This window comes from Atta colombica, unplaced genomic scaffold, assembly GCF_001594045.1.
Source record: "Atta colombica isolate Treedump-2 unplaced genomic scaffold, Acol1.0 scaffold155, whole genome shotgun sequence".
NCBI classification, from domain to species: Eukaryota; Metazoa; Arthropoda; class Insecta; order Hymenoptera; family Formicidae; genus Atta; species Atta colombica.
In genome coordinates this window covers 1,729,287-1,750,518 of record NW_017259245.1, presented here as the reverse complement: position 1 = coordinate 1,750,518, position 21,232 = coordinate 1,729,287, and the positions used below count along the sequence as shown (strand labels likewise).

Sequence of the window (21,232 nt, the reverse complement as noted above, 5' to 3'; positions counted from 1 at the left end):
ATTATGCGATGTATTTGCAAATAGAATTTTCGAAATTCTTAAAAAAAAATGTATTTCGAAATATATTATTTATTTCACTAAACGATTAGAAGGGCAAACTAGGGTACAACTGAGATTCAACTAGGAAGAACTTCTGAAGTAACCGATATCGGCGAAACTTATCTTAGGGATATGTCGTCTAGAAATAGTGTTTTATTGCGTGTTTGTAAAAATCGGTTCTCTTTTATAAAAAAAAATAAAATATAGGAGATACAACGCAAAATTTACAGTGTCGACGTATTTGAAGGCATTGCCTGACAAAAACGCCTGCGATTGACGTCAGTTTTCTAAAAAAAAAGAGAAGAAGAAATTATGTGTAGGGGCACCGATTAAAACCAGACATGATCGTCATCAATTAGCCTTAATCTTTGAACCGTTCCACTGAACTGGTCGATAGAAAGAGGGTCCGAAGGCAACCTACAACGCGCATCTGTTCCAAGCAATTATTTAGCGCAATTATTTCATTAAAGGGGTTAAATAATTATGCTTCGGACAAAATTCGTTTGGTTTGAGATAACCATTAGTATTACTGCTAATGAATGAATTGCAAGAATTATTTATTCACAATAATTCTTCATTACCTTGCTTCTCGTAATCCGGAATATAGATAATCTTTAAAATACACGAGGAGTACAAAATACTTTTCAATTAGAATAAAAAATTGTAATTAAATGATTATCAATAAATCACATTATTTTTTACGCATGTTTGTAATAATAAAAAATAATTACGCAATGAGAACCATTTGAAACCGAGCACGATATTCACATGCGCAATTTTGTTCGATTTCGTAGACAGTCGTTGATCGCTACACTATATTGCGTTCCGCCTCCGCGCTCTCACTATAATTTCAGCAATCAGTCATTAAAACAGTCGAACGATTCTTCCGCACGATCGCGTTACATTCGATTTGTAACAGAGAAAAATATCTATGAATTTAACGAGATAGACGCAAAACGTACTCCGTTAATGTCACGTATCACGTAACATCGCGGAAAAGAGCGCTTATATTATAATAATAATAATAAATAACAGTATAATCCTGACGTATTCAGGTAATGTTCGATATAAAAAAATATTTTTAAGATCTATATAGATTTGGAATTATTTAGCATAATCATACTCGTAGAAAAAATACGTTTATATAATCACTTAAAACGTGCAAAAATATTTATTTTTTTTATTAGTAGACATAATGTAGACAAGGATCCTAACAATAAACGATTTATTAAGACTTCCTATTATTAAGGATCCTAATAATTTAATAATTTTAATGTAAATATATTTTATAATAATTATTTAATAATTATTAATAACTATTTTTGATAGATTTGTGATTATTTGGAATTATTATTTAGAATAATTATATAAAAAATATATGCTTAATTCAAAAATTTACGAACATCCTTTTTGTAAGAATTTGGAACAGATTTGGAATTATTTGAAGTAAGAAATGCATTCAGTCACTTGAAAACTTATGAATATATTTTAGGAAAAACATTCACCTTTTTTAATACAAACAAAAACATCCCAATAATAACCTATAACTGTATGTACATTTTAATAACAGTTACATTTAATAATAGTTACATTTTTGACAGATTATATTTTACACTCTCGAAAGATATAACGTATTGCAAAGGGCCATGAATTTCTGATTGTCAATCGGACTCTGACTGTAATTCATGATCGCATCTTGATACGATATCTCATTAAGTAACGTACGAGGAACGATGCCTCGTGCAATCCTTTGTTCCGAGCAGTTAATTATCATCCTTGAAGAAACGGAACACGTACAGAATGGCCCTTGCGTTTCCTAAGAAATAATACACTGTATCAAAGATATTGTGCATATTCAAAGCAGACGATTCATTCTGCGGTGTTTGTGCATCGTGAATCCGCACGCGGCGTACATACACGCACGTCACAAAAGAGAGAGAAGAGGTCCGTTGACGTCAATTAGTTCAAACAGAAAGAATCATTTGTTGGCGCGACTGTCACGAATTACCAATCTTCCACGAAACAACTCAGGGATTGACGAAAAGAGGAATGCCTTGTTAATCCATGTATAATGTGTCAATTTCCATCAATATATAGATTAACTTTAATCTCAGTTCAACTTACTCTTCGTCTAGTTCTAAAGATTAGAAAAAGTGAAAGAGTAAGTTGAACGAAGATTAATCTAATCTTGGTAAAATGGGCATAAATCGTCCTCCTCTCCGCCTTAAGTGTTCACTCGACCTTTATGGTTCGCTTGTAATTTTTTATCGACGTTAACCCCGATTATTTAATTAAATATACATGCGAAAAATGTAAATAATCGCAATAATTGCATTTACGCCTCTCAATAAATATTCATTAAGTGTATAAACGCAAATGAAACACTAAACTCTGCCACAACTGTGTCCACGCCTTTAGTCTCGCGCTTATAAATATTGATCCTCCTCGTAGAATATGACCCGAATGAATTTGATTAAGCCGTTCCTGGTTCGAAGGTCGATGAGAGAAACTTTACGCTGCTCCTAAGCCCGCTTATACCTTTTTATGCAAAACGTCACATCCTCGCTGGTGAAATCGGCGTTATGAAAAGGGAAAAATCGGCCGCGTATGATGTGGCAACGCGTGCGTCTGCAAACGGCCGTCTCGCTCCGTCGAACAACGCTTGTATTCGTACTATCGCAACATCCATTTCGGTCTCGGCTAGAATTACCAGTCTCTTTTAAGAATACATGTACTCTTTTTGAAGTCGTAAAACTCCTTTGTTGCTCATGAATTTTATATTTATAAAATTATATTATTAAGAATTATACAATGTTAAAATAAGAACTGTGACTAAAATTCTGTTTTATCATAGTAAGAATTATACTCTTTAAAATCTTTGAAGAGTGGAATCTAACTTTAAAGAGCGAAATTTCGTAAAAATTGACAATTGAATCACTTTTTTTCAACATTAACTTAATTGTCGTTCTGTCACTCTTTAGAATTAAATTCCATTATAAAAGTTTGAAAAAGTAATAAAAATTACATTTCAGAAATTTTATTTTATTAAATAAATTTACATTTAAATACATCAAAATATTATACCTTCTCTCGTCTTTTAAAAAAGTACACTGTTAAAAATTCTTTCTTTACAATTGACAAATGAAGTTTTTTTAAATTTACAAATGAAGCTTTTAAATTTATAAATGAAGCTCGTGATTATGAACGAAATTAAAAATAATGAATGATTTAACTGATTAAAATTAAATTACAGTAGTTACTTACATATGATGAACGTGTACATTAAATTTCATAAAATTTTATGAAAAGTATATTAATTTCATAAAATTTCATAAAAAATACATTAAATTTTATGTTTATATACACAAATATGCTTTTCTGTTATAAATACATTAAATTTAATGTAATTTTATGGAACTGAATTTAAATTGTGTAAAAGTGTATTAATTTTCATGAAATTTCTAACAGTATATATTCTTTTCTTTCAGATGGCAACTCTAGTCTCAACGGATTCGACCATCGGTACCGAGGATTATAATGTCGATCGAATTCATGTCCATTTTCCAGCCCTTGAAATACCCTTGTCTTATTCGGTAGATTACGGAAGAAATAATGAATCGCCCACATAAATCGTTGTTATTCTCAGCGTATCGTCAATATGAATTTATGACACTATCAATACGCGCGAGTGTATGACCACGCGACTATACATGCAAAGAGTGTTCCAGTACCTTCGATTTTATTTTCGTTTGCGCGCGCCACGATCAATCTAGAATCGATCGATTCTGATGTCATCTGATCATGTCTAAAATTTTATGTCAGATAGATATGACCGTGATCTAATAGGACCTAAAAGATTTTGCTCGAGAGCTACGCAACTTGCGTTTACATACGCAAGCTGTTGTACCTGTGTCTCTCAGCTACATATGTATTAGAGTCGAGAATGATTATCACGTCGATTGCCACGTCATTCGTATATATATATATATATATATATATTTTTTTTATATATATATGAACGACACTTATTATCATGAAAGACTTCGAAAAATACACGTTTTCTATCGTAATTCTTTTTTAATGTAAAAAATTAAATTTAAATTAATTTAGATTAAAAAATATTAACAGAATTCATAATGTTTTATGAAAAGAATGAAAAAAATTGTTGCAATTACTATAATTTAATTTGTAATTTACAGTCATTTTCGGTGTCAACCGTGTATTTTTTAAATAAAATTAGAAATGTAATTATTATTACTAATAAAAACTAAGCAATTTATCATAATAATAAAAATGTATCTCCTCATTATTTTACCATGCAAATATATAATCATAAATATAAAATACTTTTCTTTCAGCAAAGGAATTTTTCATGAAATTGTGCGTCATCGGTATATGAATGACGTGGTATTCGATATGTTAAATAGAAGAAGGCCGAAGCTCCAGCTTGTATTTTAACGACCGTCTCTTTAACCGACTTGTGATCGATCTTTTATTGGTCTGTTTTGCGTGAAATAAATACATCCGTTCAATTGCAGTGTAAGGCTTGAGAAAACCGCTATGTAAGTGTAAATGCACATGTACTTACAATTCGTCAATTAAAATAAAATATAGAAATAGAAAAAGGTCGAAGCTTTAACTTGTATTTTAACGATCGTCTTTTTAACCGACTTGCGATCAATTGTTAGTCCGTTTTGCGCCCAGTAAACACGACTAGTAAAAACTTTCGAAATCGCTTCGAAAAAAATGATAGGTACAATCTATAATTCAACAATTAGAACAATACAGAAATTATTTAGAGAGTGTTCCAGAATTTCTTTGACTTTCACGTTTTAATGACAGCCGCTCGAGGTTTCACTATCGATACCGCTGAGTAGCAACAGTAATCGTCGATCATGCGAAGACCTCTTAAGAGGCGAGATAAATAAGAGAAGAAGAACCTCACTCGAGAGCAAACGGTGAGGCCGAGAACGGCGATTAGTAGTCATGCGAGAACATCGCACCGAAATATATCGCGTCTTGTTCGAAAAAGAGGCCACTTTTTCGCTTTGACGAGGAAGAGTTTCTCGTCGCGAAAACTCGTGGACGTGCTAAATAAACGATCGTAATCGCACGAGCGTAATTCCAACTATTCCCCTGTGAATTGTAAGGTAAATAAACGGACAACCGTATACCGAGGGATTTTCGATCTCCGATGTGAACCCGACAAAGTCGACACGCGGCGACCGAGGCGGCATGGCACTCGGTATTATGCAATCTACTTTATGCAAAGTGTCCTCGAATGGACTTAGGTCATCGGAGAGAGTGGCGACATACGCCCTTGCCATTTCGCTGTTCCATACTTAAATGTCCGAGCGCGTCGACCACAGTCGCAGCGCGCACTCGGACCGGTCACGTGCCGACGCAGAGCGTCGCTACATCGTCGTACAATTGCATCGAGGAGCAATTAACGATGAGACAGACACACCGGGCACGTATACGTACGTGACGTCAATTGTCGAAGATAACGGGCGCGAGCGCTCACGGTAGTAATCGGTAGTGGTGGGCGTCGGGTGCACCGACGTAGGTTACGTGGGAGCAGCGGGAGGACAGAGGGTGGCGGGCGTGGGGTAGGGAGCGAGGGGGCGAAGAGAAGAGAAGAGAAGAGAAGAGGAAGGGGAGGAGGGAGACGAGTCGTGGGAACGAGAGGGGACGAGAGAGATCGAGAGAGGAAGCGAAGAGAGGGATGGTTCGCTAAGAATGGCCGGGGCGACCGTACGGTGTACGAGGGGGCGGCGAGGGCCGAGGGCGCCGACACCGTCGTCGTCGGCCGCCGAGCCGGAGCAGCGCACGGGGGGGTGGTAACATGGCCGCCGGTCAGTCGTTATCGAACCGCCGCGCCGTGCGGAGCTCCTACGCTGAGTCGCGCGCGCGTAGGCACCGCTCCGCTTACGCTCCGTCCGCTCGCGGTGGTGAACACCAGTGGACACTGGACTCACAGGGGACACTTGCAAATATCCCTGTGTTTGAGGGATCTCTCCGGATATCTGGCGAGGCGCGCGCGCCACGACGTCCGGCGCATTCTCACCGATGGGTCCTCTGGAGTACCGTCACTACCGTCTCTTCGTCGTCTTCGTCGCTGTCAATTCCGCCTGTCTCGCTTCGCGCGCTCATCGGGGGATCCTCGAGGCGGCCCACCGGTAATTCCCGAGCCAAGGTAGGTGAGCGACTCAGGAGAAGGGAAGTCCATCTCTCGATATCGCGTATACATCCCCCCGACTCTAAGAGATCAGCGCGGTACTCCGAACGGGATTTCGCGTCCGCGTCCTAACGTCGGCGACCTCGTCCGACCGCGCGGAGTTCTCCCTATCGAGGAGTATCGACGGCGATCGATCGGCGGTGTCTCTCTCGATGAGTAGGAGGTCGTTGTCGATCCGTGACGTCAGCCGAAGATTTCTGTTGTACTTGTTGCGGGCGAGACTTTGTACTCTATCGGGACTCGCGGCGAATCCTTGACATGAGGCGCTCTCCTTGAAATCGTCCGTCGGTCTCGTTTTCTTTTTTTCGCACACATTCGCTTTTGTGTTTTTCTCCTTTTTTTTTTATCGGCGATGTCTTTTCTTCCGGGATACATCGCATCGCCTTCGGCGGCCTTGCCAACTCGCGTCAGTGGTATACGCATGATAAGTAATTATCATAAGTTAGACGCGCGTTCGCCGATATCGTCCGAGATACCTCGAGAGTGAAGCAGAAGATATGATATTTGCGTAAAAAAGTCGCGCGCGACAACGAAAGCAATTATGGCTCGCAAAAATCCGATCCGTCAGATCCGACTTTTCGAAGTGGGTCTTTATGAATTTTCATCGAAGCCTGCGCCTGCGTATAATTGCTTGCACAGACACAAATACATAAAAAAAAGCTCTACAATGCACGAGCGGAAAGTCATAAAGGGTCGTGGACAAAAATCGACGATTCAAACGGTAGTGATGAAAGCTTGGTGAAAGACCGGCTATTAAAAGTTGCACAAATGATGACATGAGTAACAAGCTTCTCGAAAGAATTTCTATATGAACGATTACATTTCGGTTTTCACATTTTATGACTCTCCAACAATAGATACATCGTTATTGAACACACTTTTGTTATTTTATTACAATTTCTTAGTCTCATCATTTTTATTCTTAATTCTTATCATAAACGTCATTTTTCGATATGACATGCCTACTTAGCTTCCCTTTTCCAATTCTTTACTACTACTTATAACTTTTTTAATTAATAAAGATATATATACATTTTCTTTGTATCATTATATTTTTTAATGTCTTGATGATGTTTTGATTGAAAATAATTTTTTTAATAATATATTTATTTTTGAATTTTCATAATATATTTATTTTTAATAATTTTATGAAATTTAATAATTTTATAAGTAATCGAATCGGGTTGGGTGTGCCATAACACAATGTAGTGTCTACTGTTGTTCCCGTAATGATTTTTAAAGTTTAATGTACAAAAATTTTAATAATACGCTTCTTATTTTATCCGAAGCCATTTTACATCTGAAAATTTTATGAAACTATTAGAAAGTAGAAGTGCTTCTCTTTTAAAGCCGTGCGCTCCTATTGTTATAGATTAGCGAAGAAATTGGTGGGAAGAATTAATTCATAAGAGCGTGTAAGTTGAACGAGATATTTAAACATGGATACTGGATCGACACAGGGTAAAAAGCAAATTCGCGTCGGATTTTACGACATCGAAGGCACGATCGGCAAAGGTAACTTTGCCGTAGTAAAACTGGCTAGACATCGAATTACAAAAACAGAGGTACGCGCTTTCTAATATTTTTTTAAGTGACGTTATTTGAAAAAAAAAAAGAAATTGCTATTATTGCTATACGTTATTCTTTTCTAGGTGGCTATTAAGATAATCGACAAAACCCAATTAGATCCTACTAATCTAGAGAAAGTTTATAGAGAGGTTGAAATTATGAAGCAGCTGGAACATCCTCATATCGTCAAATTATATCAAGTTATGGAGACGAAGAACATGATTTACATGGTAAGCATAAAATTCAAAGACAATTTGTGGACTATCTCCGTGTCTTGACATATTAAATGCTAATGTTTCGTGAATATTATACTGAGTATCAGGCTTCTCGTTCTGGTGAAATATTCACATGGAGTATTTAACATTAGAATTTAATGATCAAGACACGAAGATAATCCACAAACCGCATAGTTTCTTTGAAGAAAATATCCGTGAAAATTTCAAAAGAGAGTACTCTCTCAAATTTTTAGAGTAAATCTCACTCTGAAGAGTGAAATCTTACCAAAGATCTCACTAAAGATTGAAAATTGAGTTACGCTTTTCAAAATTGTTAATTTTTATTCTTTAAAGTGAGATTTCGCTCCAAAGAATTTAGAGAATATTATTACAACCATTGAAAAATTGTAACCATTTCGTTCTCTCTTCTTGTCAAATAAAATGCATTATTCGCTATTGTAGGTGTGCGAGTACGCGAGCAAAGGTGAGATTTTCGACTACATAGCGCGATATGGAAGAATGGGAGAACCCAGGGCACGTGCGACATTCGCTCAAATACTCTCCGCAGTCGAGTACTGCCATGTGACGGGTGTGGCACATCGTGATCTGAAAGCGGAGAACTTACTTCTCGATGCTCAGATGAATGTGAAAATTGCCGATTTCGGCTTCAGTAACAGATTTGCCCCGGGGGAACGATTGAGTACGTGGTGTGGTAGTCCTCCCTATGCTGCTCCCGAGGTCTTTCGTGGGAAACATTATGCCGGACCGGAAATCGACGTATGGGTAAGTTTCGCATAATGATGTAATAAAAATTCAAGACAGTTAAAAGAATTGATTCGAAATAAATAATTTGTTCTTGTAGAGCCTGGGCGTTGTATTGTACGTATTAGTGTGCGGTGCACTGCCCTTCGATGGATCAACTCTTCAGTCATTAAGAGATCGTGTGCTAAGCGGCAGATTTAGAATTCCTTACTTTATGAGCACAGGTGATTATATACAAAATCTGTATACATATTCTGTGTTTAGTATTTGCGTCGCATTTACATATCAAAATTCGTGTTACAGATTGCGAAAGCCTAATACGTAAGATGTTAGTGCTGGAGCCTTCCAAACGATACACCATTCCACAAATCAAGAGGCACCGCTGGATGGCGGGGACAGCAGATAGCATTTGTTCAGTGATTGTAACGCGGCCATCGTCATCCATTCAGGAACCAAATGAACAAATACTTCGACTCATGCACAGTTTAGGAATAGACATTAGTCGCACGAGAGAGGTAAGAAAATATTTTTTTCATTGTTGTCTTACATTAAATTAGGAATATATATACATGTAATATTTATATGATATATATATATATTCAGAAAAAAAATTTTGGCATTGTCCTAAACAGAAGATTTTTACAAACTATACACACATCATTTCGATATATTTTTTATTGTATTATGTAAACACGAATGTTATCTTTTAACAGTCCTTACGAAATAGCAGCTATGACCATCACGCTGCTATTTATTTCTTACTGCTGGAAAGGTTGAAACAACATCGAGTTAGCAGTACCATTAATAATGCCTGCTGGTCCACAGTGGCAAGAACAAAAGAAGATAAATTTAAATCAAGGTAGACATACATTACTAACAATAAGCACCATCACGTGTATTTTCTTTTAAGGAGTTAATTTTAAATACGATTTCAATTTAGTAACTTCCAATCCTGCCAGTCGAAAAATTATCGGAAGAACAATGCCTTAATGCAAACAATTTTTATTTACAGCGATAGCTTAGTGGGACGTTGAACTTTATTGATGGGTGACGCACATATTGAAGATTTTGTCAGGACAGGTTGGATTGGAAGCACATTGCTGTCGCTTTATTTTTGGTAACTCCTCATTTCATTTTCTTATTTCTTTCTTTTACCCTAAATCCTAATTTTTCAACCTATTTTACCCTAAATATATATTTATCCATAATTTTAATTGATTTTAATTTACTTGGTTTATTATGAATAAAAAACACATTATTATTTGAACAAATGTTTATATCATTTATGATTTCATTTTTCGCATTAATCACAACATGATTAATTTTGATTGACAAAATCTACTACCCTGCAAATATATTTTATATTTTATAATAATTTTATGTTACTAATAATAAATAGTTGAACAAATAACATATCAATACGAAACTCGTAAGAAGGGCACAAGATTAATTTACAATATTTTTTACAATTTAACAGCAGACTAATGCTAAAAGATGAAATGATGAGAATACTTGATTAATACTTTTTGAATCTATTGCTACATAAAGCAACTGTCCGCAGTCACCGCAAAAAAGCCATAATGGCAGAACAAATATTTATTTCAAATGTTAATGAGACAAAAATTTCTTTCTTGTTTCAGAGGAAGAGAAGATAGCAACAGAGGGGGAAAAAGATTCAGCTCGACGAGTTCTTCAACCGATGAAGGTTGTTGCAGTGCTGAAGGAGATTTAGAAGAAGGTCCAAGCGGAGACGAATTGCGCGAAGCGCAGATCAAACTTGAAGAGCATAGATTAGGCCTAGATCATGATATCAGTCAACGAATTGACAGTCAGATAGTCAATCGAAGATTAAGTGATTATCAACATCATTTTGATAACCCGCTTATGGATCCTATTGATCCACCCAGTCGAACAACTCTGTTTATGGCGGGCGGCAGCGGTAGCTCGTCATCGGAACTCTTCGAATCTAGCTTCGATTCTGGCTGTCCGCCAGATTATACAGGAACGAATTGTTTCACGAGCAGCTTACCATCTTGCACGCCACCGCCACCCAAGAGTCCATCCCCAATCGCTGGTCGAATATCCCGAGTCTCTCAGGGACGAAGAGCGTCCGATGGTGGACCTAGATTATTATTCTGTCAGCAAGGTGTCAGCGATAGACCATCCAAGCAGAGAAGTATTCAAGGTGCGTCACATCTGTTTATTTGTTTGGCAACGTTCGTAACTTCATGATTTACGATAATGCTATAATTTAATCGTTTTCAGATTCGGGAAAAGCTCGAGGTCATCTGGATTTAGTCCATCTTAGACCACCGTCCACACCGCCCGATAATCAACAGCAATTTAAGATACGCGGCGACTCGGGCACACAGCTGCAGCTTCTAGTGCAGCAACGTATGCTGCAGCAAAAGCGTAATTTATATCACCGGCACAGGGGCGGCGGTAGTCCGACCCCGATCCCAGTTTCCACCGCCGGCAGCACCAGTAGACGTGCCGATCACGTACCGAGGCAAGACAGCTACAAGCTGGCACAACGTACACAGATTTTGCCGCCTCTCTCTCAAGGACACGTCGACAGAGACTTCGATAGAGATAGAAAGCGAGACGAGGAGAGGTGGAAGAGTCTACCGTCCCGCTTGGCAGCGGATTGCCAGTTGGCAGAGAGGTCGCTTATATGGAGCCAGCAGGTAAATTCATAAAAAAAGTTACCGAAAAATAGATAGATCAGGCAAACGTATGAATGAAGCGATATGTACAGTTATTGGAGCGCTTTTTACAATTGGACTGTGATTTTGACACTCTCTATTTGGAGGAAGTAAATTAATCGACATTGTAGAAAATGACACTGTAGAAAAATGAAACTGGAAACCCTTGTACATAGTTCACTCAATATAGAAGATAAGATTTTTTTTTTATTGAGAGTGTCTTGGCATTATTGTAAATGCTTTCCACATTTGCAATAGTGAGCTAATGTACATAATGTTATTTAGTACCTACAATGTTATTTAGTACCTGCGATTTATTAGCACAATTATTTATGTTAAATGCAAATAAATGATTATTTTTCTTTAATTTGGCAGTTATCTTTTATTCTAATTTGCCTTACTGTGCATGAATCCTTGATATAAGATCATATACCATCTTGTTAGCAATTCAAATTTATAACGCACTTCAAATTGGAAACATTCAATATGAAAAAAATTAGACGATATTACTGTACAATCATACGGTTGATTTAATTTGTATATGCAATATGATAAATATTCTTACAGTATTATATCTTAATAAAATAAAAATTCAAATTTTTATATATTTACATTTTCACACTATAATCAAGTAATCGTGCATATTTTTTTATATACAAATATATTTATATATACATTTATATACACACATATATATAATATCCATAAAAAATATTTCATTACAAAATTGAAGTGTCTACATCTCCCACAATGCTTCCATATTTTGTTTGGCACATATTTTCTCCAAGAATACATGCATATAGATATAAAAATATAAAAAAGAAATTAATTATTTATGCTAAATATTAAATAATTGATACAATATGAAACATTAGGTGGGTCTTAGTGGAGGTGCATCTTACTTACCACCTGGCAGTGTAGGTGGTTTCTTGTGGCCCGCCACCAGCAATCCACATTCAACGATCTTCGAGAATGTAGGGGATCCAATGGAATAAATTTCTGCCCTATCGTTAATTATTAGTAATGCCTCGAGATCTTGCGTATGAAAAGTCAGCTGAATTATTATATCAAATTTCAGCAGTGTTCCCTCCCTAGTCTTTCCACGTTAACTTTTATTAACATACATAGTTGCATATCATTTTGCATTTGATAGAGAAACGCTAAAGTATACGAAGAATTTATTAACGTAAGAATTTATTCACTCATCTATAATAATTATATATCTTTACATACTCAAGATCTCCGATTAGATGTATGGTACATGTTACTGAATGCCAAAGATTTACAAATTTGTATTTATATTGGTCTGTCACATTGATACTCGAAGATTTGGTTAACGCGCTAAAAATTGCGTACAATATTCTATACAAATCATTCACTATTGTGCTCTATTTCACAAAAATATACTTGTCAATGTTGTACATCTGCATGAGTATACACAGGATACATATATGTCCCAAAAAAAAAGAATTCTCATGCAGAGGAATCTTTATCATGCAGTAACACGTGTACCTGCCTTATTAAAATGACTGATTCTACCAGTCAAATATCCAATTATATCATAGACTGATAATTAACAAACTAAAACACCAATCGAGTTTAATTGAAGAGCAAATGGCATATGACTTGCTTTACAAACTCCGCTTGAGAGTATGAAGGGGAAAAAGAAGGAGAGAGATAGAGAACTGTGTGGGTTTTTTAAGTATCGTTAACTGTGGGATTTTTAATTGACGGATTCAGATAGACTTAGATGGCTTTGAGCTCGTTCATTTTCATAACCGCTCATATGTATAAAATGAATAACAGAATATTACGAATTTATGCGATATAAATCCTTAGAGGATATAATTCTGTACTGCCAATGAGTGAGAGAAATGCGAAAGCTCAAGTTGTTGACGAGATATTATAAATACGTTATAGAATAAGACAAAAAAGAATAAGAAAAAAAAAACAAAAATTGACGATAAAGAATAACAGCGACTGAAATAGGATTAAAGTTCTTTTGATAGCGGAGCTTCAAGTATTATGCCATTTTCGCTTTTCCATTAATTTAATTGAAGAGTGGAAACACGACACGGGTTAAAAAGAACTTGTTCGTTATGTTTTTTCAATGAACGTTCCATTGTAGAAAATTAGAGATGTTTTCCTCTTCCACTCTTCACAATGGTGACCATAGAAAATAGAGAAAATAATAACGAACAACAATAATATTAGCGGTAAATAGTAGTTAATGTGTCAGAAGTGCTGCATTCTGTAAAGATGTTTAAATAAATTATTTACTATGATCATTTCCTACATAAGCATAAGTTGATTGCATTTTGTATATGTTATCTCTTTCTAGAAACGTTTATAGCCACTATATTAACAGCTGCACTTTTATACGAGTATCTTTCATGAATTATTCACTGATATTCTCTAAATATGATTTCGTCTAAACAGAATATCTTCTATTTCGATAGCTCTGTTTTATGAGCTTCTTGCATAATTATAATTAATTAGGAGAGATTGACGAGAAACAATAATAATTACGAAGCCGTTTGTACATTTGATATGAATACAGCACTTTAAAAACAATATACATATACATACATATATTATTAGAATCTAGTGATCTAGTCAGTAGCAAGCAATACCGGCCGCGCACAACTCTGACAACGACTTTACTATTCAAATTTTTCGCCATTTTTTACCCGACAGGAAACAATCAAACTTCGCTCAAAAATCTTTTAATAAGTGAGACATAACTGTTAAGTTAGCCTAATCGCAAACGAAATCCACAAATCTGCAAACGGACATCAATGCAAGGATATCTATGAATCTCAGGAATTGAAAATCAATTTCGACATTGTTGCGAATTCTTCTTCTGCCTGTCTTTTCTGGACTCACATAACTCTTTGGATTGCGTAAAATAGAAATCCAGTACGAAGTTTGGTAGCAATAAATTAATTTCACCTGTCTATCAAAATAACTATACGATTTCGATGGAAGATTCTGCGACAATTACATGTGATACTACTTGTTTTATATGTAAGCTATCGTTTTAGAAATATGTAATCTGTTTAAAAATAAAGACTACAATCCGTTTTGCGGAAGTAATTATTTGCTATCAAACACTGACTGCCATTACAGACAATTTGTCACAAAGAAAAAAACAATAAAGAAAGAAACTGACCTGAAAAATGGTTGCTTATACACATATATACAATGTAATAAATTTCGTTTTTCATGTTCTTAGCAAAGTGCGCACATACTATCACTTCAACAGTCATATACGATAGTAAGTAGTTACTTTTTGTAAATTGCAAAATTATCGACATATGTATACATGCGAGTTCTAAATAAAACATATACAGATTGAGATCCAAATGTGTTTTGAGCATGAGAAGTTTTCTTTATTTTGACACAATACATATCCATAGAAGAAATTATATTTACATTAGTGTTATAAATTAAAAAATCTAGCAGAACTTACAATGGTTTCTTTTCAGAAAAAAGATCACAGCCCGTTTTTTCAGCTTGCTCCTTGGCTTGCTGTGGTGTGAGCTTTTCATATTCACTAGGATTTAAAGGCTGTCCGTTCTCATCCAACTGACTACTTGCAAAGTCTTCTTTTATCTTTTTAGAATATACTACATCAAACAAATCTTGAGCAGTGAATTCAGGCTCTGTAATTTCTTTTACTTTATATGATACATATGGTTTCAATGTGAAACCTTCTAATGAAGGAACAATTAATTCAGGAATCATCTCTGGCACATTAACAAAGTTACTACGAACTTTGTATCCAGTATCCCTTACACCTCTTTCTGTAATTTATTATAGTAACTTATTAATAAATTATACAATATTCCCAATTTTTTTATAAACTAATCTTTCTCTACATCACTTATAATTCTTTTACTCGTTTATTTATGATATATAGGAAATATATTTTATACAAATAAAATCAGATTATATTGACCTTTATCAAGATAATGTACTACTCCAAAATGTTACATGTTGAAACTAACAACTTACTATCTACTGGTATGTCAGGATCTGGATTTTTTGCTTGTTGTTGTTTGAAGTTGCGACTACCACGTTTACCGTATAATAAGAACTTGCGAAAATTCCGCTTTCCATTACAAACACAGGAAGTCGCAATACTGCGTCGTAATATCATAAATGAAGACGACATTGTCGAGTTGTGCTAGTTAGAAAACTAAAAAGAAATTTAAATATGATTCGAATTATGACCTTATAAGGAACCTATATAATAATATAATATTTGCAATGCAAGGATTATGTTAAACATAACCTATATACGATTGCAACTACAACTCGGCAGTAAAGGGCTAAGAAGGCATCTTTGAAATCATCAAGACAAAGCACTGGGATAAAGTCAGAATTATTTACAATCATATGGCGAATAATCAGAAAAATTATAACATAATGTATTCAGAATTCTAAAAAGGTGTCGTATAACCTCCAAAACAGGTGTAACACAAAAGCACAGAATCCACTAACCGATGGGATTAACTCCAAAAATCTCTTACAATAAATCATGACATGTATCGGAGATAATGGATGGAATAGATAGACTTTCCATTTAGTCAACAAATTGACACAAATCTATTTTTCTTAGTATTCCATGACCGAGTAACAAAAACAGAACGTGACTTACGTCATCAAATGGAAAACACTGATTGATGTTAAAACGTCGTATTTGCTTACTATGAAATTTTAAAATTCAGAATATCATCGTAAAATAAAGAAACTCACTCTATAATTTGTATTGATAAATCAACTAAGATCAAGCAGGAGCATTCACTCTCATTCTACGCCATTACTATTATTTACATGCGACAAATGCATCAATATCATGCATTGGTAATCCTCTATCAAAAAACTCCTTGGATAAGTTTGCAAGATACCAAATTAAATAATCGATTATCGATTATTAAAATATTATATATATATATAATATTAACTATCAATATTCTCGACTGACGGCATAAGTATCTAAACAATTATTTCTTTGTAGGTGTAACCTAAAATATACCACTGAATTAATTTCGCAACTTAACTTTAAAATATGTAGCAATCATTACTGAATCATTGATAAAATTATTACTTCGAGGAACTGACGAGAAAACCCGGGATTAATTCCGATCTTATACAAGAATCTCCAACGGAACATCTAAACTAGACTTTGCGAATGGATTTTACAGAAAGCGATGAAGAATAACTCTCCATGATGAAAATAATTACGATTTTCCATCGGTAAACCACACATTCACTAGTATCCATCTGACGCGAGGGATGGCGATGAGTCTTTGTATATAATAAATTAATCATTAAAATATACTAAGTTATATTTCTGTAATGTTAAAAATGTAAATGTCAAAAAACAAGCAAAAAGTTAATATTTAACTATTGCTTCAGTCAAAGCTCCAATCTATGACTTATTTAATAAATATGTATACTATTATAAATACGAAGAAAAATTAACGATTATTCTAAACATCAAATTTTTAATTAGAAATCACTCAAAATTATTAATGACTTTTTGATATTTAAAATAAAATACAAATTAAAAAAAGTTTCAATATTAAACATATTTGTTAAACTTGTTAAATCAATAAACAATTTTTGTTATCATATGTTTCATCAATTTCGAATAATTTACATCAATAAAGGAACAAAAAATTTGATTTACTACAAGATAAATGCTATTTGTATGAATATATATATATATTCCGGAATATATATATATATATTCCGATAAATATATAATTTATTAGTAATTATTGTGCAAATTACAAAAATAAATATATAATAAATCTAATACATTTATCTGGATATAGTTTACATAAATTCTATATCACATAATATTATCATACATACATTTATATACACATAAAATTAATTACGAAATTAATTACAATATTAATACGTTATACATTATGATATTAATACGTTACATAATTTGTACGTGTATAGAATTTTACAAAAAAGTTTAATTTCATGAGAGCTGAAAAGGCAATGAAATTTAAAATTAATTTGGCTTATTTTCATATTTGAACTGGAACGGGACGCTGATAATTAAATAAAATTTAAAATTAATTTAAAATTTTATTTAATTTTTAATCCCTCCTTTCCAATTATCAAGTACAGATGATGTCTATTCCTATACCTACGTATTATATAGTTTATTGTTTAGATTTATTATGTGATATTTTTTAGTTTAATTACATATATTTTTTTATTTTTAAATAAAATTTAATTACCTGATCGAAAGTTATTTAATTTGTAATAATTTAATTTCTTAATTTAAAATGGTTATGTTTATCCCTACCTATCCATACTTATTGTCCTATCTACCTGTATTTTTATTTATTTATGCCTATTCGGGTAGCCCTATCTCCACCCGTGTATTCCTACCTACATTACCTACTTCATAAATATGCAATAACACCGAATATATGTAATACGTTAATGTATGTAGGCTGCATTCATCAGAGAAAGTAGTTTTTCAATTGTAAAAAATTCTTTAATACGATTAGTTCTTACTTTGGTTCCTTATGGATTTAAATGTATAAACCAATCATATTGAAGAATTTTATAACAGTTGCAAAGCTGCTTTCTCTGCTGAATGCAGCTAACGCCTAACCCATTTTCTCATTCATCTCCTGTCGCATGCAGATGAATTCAACGGGATGACCTAATCGCGATCATAATAATAATAAGTAATACAGTAATTATTAAAACAGGGCTTTCAATCTTTAAAAAATCAAAAAAAATTAATCAATAACAAGGCTAATGACAGTCAGCACATAATCAAACGCAGTTTTGTAGCTTAAAAAACATTTATAAAATTTGCGCTTGATTATCTGCACTGACTCTCATTAGCCTTGTTGTTTATTGGTTATTTTTGTATTTTAAATAATCAATATTTCAAAAAAAATATAAGAACTCGCAATTTGCGAGCAAGTTACCCTCCCGAATATTTAGTTTATCTTTACATTGAGAAAAAAAATTCATTCAACTAACTACACACATGTAATTGCAGATTTGGTTAATGTTTGCAGATTTGGTTAATTCAACAAATTTTATTTAATTGAATTTAATCGTAGTCTGCTTAGTATTGAACAGTTCGTTAAGCAGACTATAGTTAAATTCGATTAAATAAAATTTAATAAAATAATCAAATCTGCAAATAACTAAATGTAAATTTAATTAAACAAATTTTTTTTCTCAGTGTACGTGTCTCTTTTAAAAATTTAAATTGATGTTACACATTATCTACTTCGTATATTCTTAATACTCTTCTTTCTTCTGGTCAAATTAAACTCACTTCGTTGCTCTTGGCTATTCTGGCTTCATGTACCAGAAATTGACAACAAGGAGAAATACTCCTTTTTGCTGCCGACTGTTGCTGACTAACATTACCGGCAATAAGAGTAAGATGTTACGCTTTTGTACGATGCGCGAAACACGAACGCGTCGCGAACGGGCCATTATATCAATGAATTTGACTAAATTGTAATATGAATGATTATCAATAATAATAACAATAATAATAATTCCATTAATATACAACGAAGAAATGTCGCGTTTATTCTAAATTAAAAATATAAATATTCGGCTAAAAATAAATCTAAATTTAAAAAATCTTTAAATCAATAACGTTTTTATTTCAAAAGTCTCGAATATTAAACTAGATTACATTTTTTAATATAAACATTACTATATAAAATAGAACAAAACTTTAATTTAAAAATAAACTGAAAATGATTAAATCAATTATTATCCAATAAAATTCAAGATCTATATACGTATTTTTTAATGAATCGAACGATTTTTTACTGAATCTCATTTCAAAGTATGAGAAATTTAGATGAATGATGTAAGATCCAGAAGGAATAATTTTCTCTCGCATCAACATATCTCTTTATTTTGCAAATTAATAGAATTATTTTTGTATAATTTATTATTTTAATATTACATATTTTAAGTTGCAAAATTCTGAACGCGATTTTGAAATAATTATTTCATTTGAGATAAAAATTCTTCTATTTCTTGGTAAAATATATATTTTGGATCTTACATCATGTTACTACTTTAACTAGTATAAAATCCAGTTACTATATATGGATAAATTATAAAAGATTAGGTAATGTCAGTGCATTGAAATAAAATAATAATTATTAACCATAAAATGTCTTTTATAAAAAAAAACGAAATTAATAAATTATATGTTTTATATTAAAATTTTTGTTATTATTTCATTAGTAATATATGTATGAATAAATGTGAAACACAAATACAAGTAATTTCTTAAAAAACATTTCATATTATATGTGTATATAGATATTGCTTTTCTGTACCAAACGTTTTGTGTAAAACTTAATCCTGAATATTTGAGGATAGGATAGATAGGAAAGATAATAAAACAATATTTATTAACTGTGTGTGTAATAAACACTTTCTATATAATGGTATCCATAAACAATAATTTCGTATACTCTAATTATTATTTTATATCTAATTATTATTTCATATTTTTTTAATTTCCCGTATTTCATATATTTCAAAAATACGAATATTTTATTCTTTTTCGTTTTAATTTCCAAGATTACTTTAATATAAAAAAGACCAGCGAAAGAACCTATTTTTATTATACTTTTGAGATTAAATTACTTAATAACAAAGCGTTCACATTAATACGTATGAATTTACAATTAGTACACAAAATTTGAGTTAAATTTAATAATAATTAGAAATAATTCAAAGTGCTTCGGTAAAAAATTTTTCATGCATGAATATGTATAAATATGTATAACCATACATAAATATTCATAAACATATAATCATATACGAAATACGATACATACATCTCTTTTTCTTTTGTAGAATTATTTTTTAGTGTAATAGAAATAATAAGAGTAATGTGAAAACATTAAAAATAATTAAAGAATTAATTTACCCTCTTTTAATTATATTTAATGTTACATTATTATTATTATTATTATTTCTAGCACACTAAAAAATAATTTTACAAAAAAAAGAGGGATGAACATATGAACATATATGGACATATTTCATATATGATTATACATATGTTTGTGGATATTTATATATATTTATACATATTTATACATATTTATATATATTCATGCATAAAAAATTATTTACTGAGTTGGCGTAACGTGACATTATAAATTTCACACAGTGCATATACAATAAATTCCATTTAATAAAGAGATATCTAGGATTAAGTTTATTCCAATCTGTTATTACTTATCCATTTTAAGGCAATGGAACGGATGTATATGGAATACATATAATGCTATACATACAGTTTTTTCATGTATTTTTAATAAATTGATGCATATGCATCTATAGATACATAATAATTAATAAAATTAACATACATCCGTTACCTCAATAAAAACGTTAATTTATCACTTACCAATCCGATGCGCAACAGCGGAGTTATATCAGCAACGTCGCTACGATGATTCTGTAACAAAGAAATTAAAATCCAAATTAAAACAGTAAAAATAAATCATTATTTTAAAAAATAATTGTTACATAAACGCCTACAGTTTGCTGAAAAATAATCAGGCAATTTTAAAAATATAATTTTTGTAAACATCGAATTTTGTATTCATTATTTAATTAGATATAAAACAATTATATATTCTCTAAAATAATTATAT

General features: G+C 32.7%; 2 protein-coding genes across 3 annotated transcripts; one reads left to right on the top strand and one right to left on the bottom strand.

Annotated features, from left to right (window-relative positions):
- Positions 1-5,912: 5,912 nt before the first annotated feature.
- On the top strand, positions 5,913-12,698 carry LOC108685611 (MAP/microtubule affinity-regulating kinase 4-like). Its single transcript, XM_018190484.1, has 10 exons — positions 5,913-6,235; positions 7,650-7,842; positions 7,930-8,076; positions 8,524-8,844; positions 8,924-9,047; positions 9,127-9,338; positions 9,537-9,682; positions 10,464-11,008; positions 11,089-11,510; positions 12,404-12,698. Exons 2-10 carry the CDS (start codon positions 7,717-7,719, stop codon positions 12,521-12,523), a joined length of 2,163 nt encoding a protein of 720 aa, XP_018045973.1. The 5' UTR covers positions 5,913-6,235; positions 7,650-7,716; the 3' UTR covers positions 12,524-12,698.
- A 2,281-nt stretch (positions 12,699-14,979) lies between these two features.
- Positions 14,980-16,367, bottom strand: LOC108685658 (39S ribosomal protein L41, mitochondrial). Of its 2 annotated transcripts, none has more exons than XM_018190551.1 (3): positions 16,290-16,367; positions 15,546-15,729; positions 14,980-15,334 (listed from the first exon to the last, which is right to left on the bottom strand). In XM_018190551.1, the coding sequence occupies exons 2-3, from the start codon at positions 15,703-15,705 to the stop codon at positions 14,997-14,999; spliced, it is 498 nt and encodes a 165-aa protein (XP_018046040.1). In that variant the 5' UTR covers positions 15,706-15,729; positions 16,290-16,367; the 3' UTR covers positions 14,980-14,996. The 2 variants fall into 2 exon arrangements, with proteins under 2 accessions (XP_018046040.1, XP_018046041.1); XM_018190552.1 differs by lacking the exon at positions 16,290-16,367 and adding an exon at positions 16,192-16,266.
- Between the last annotated feature and the right edge of the window lie 4,865 nt (positions 16,368-21,232).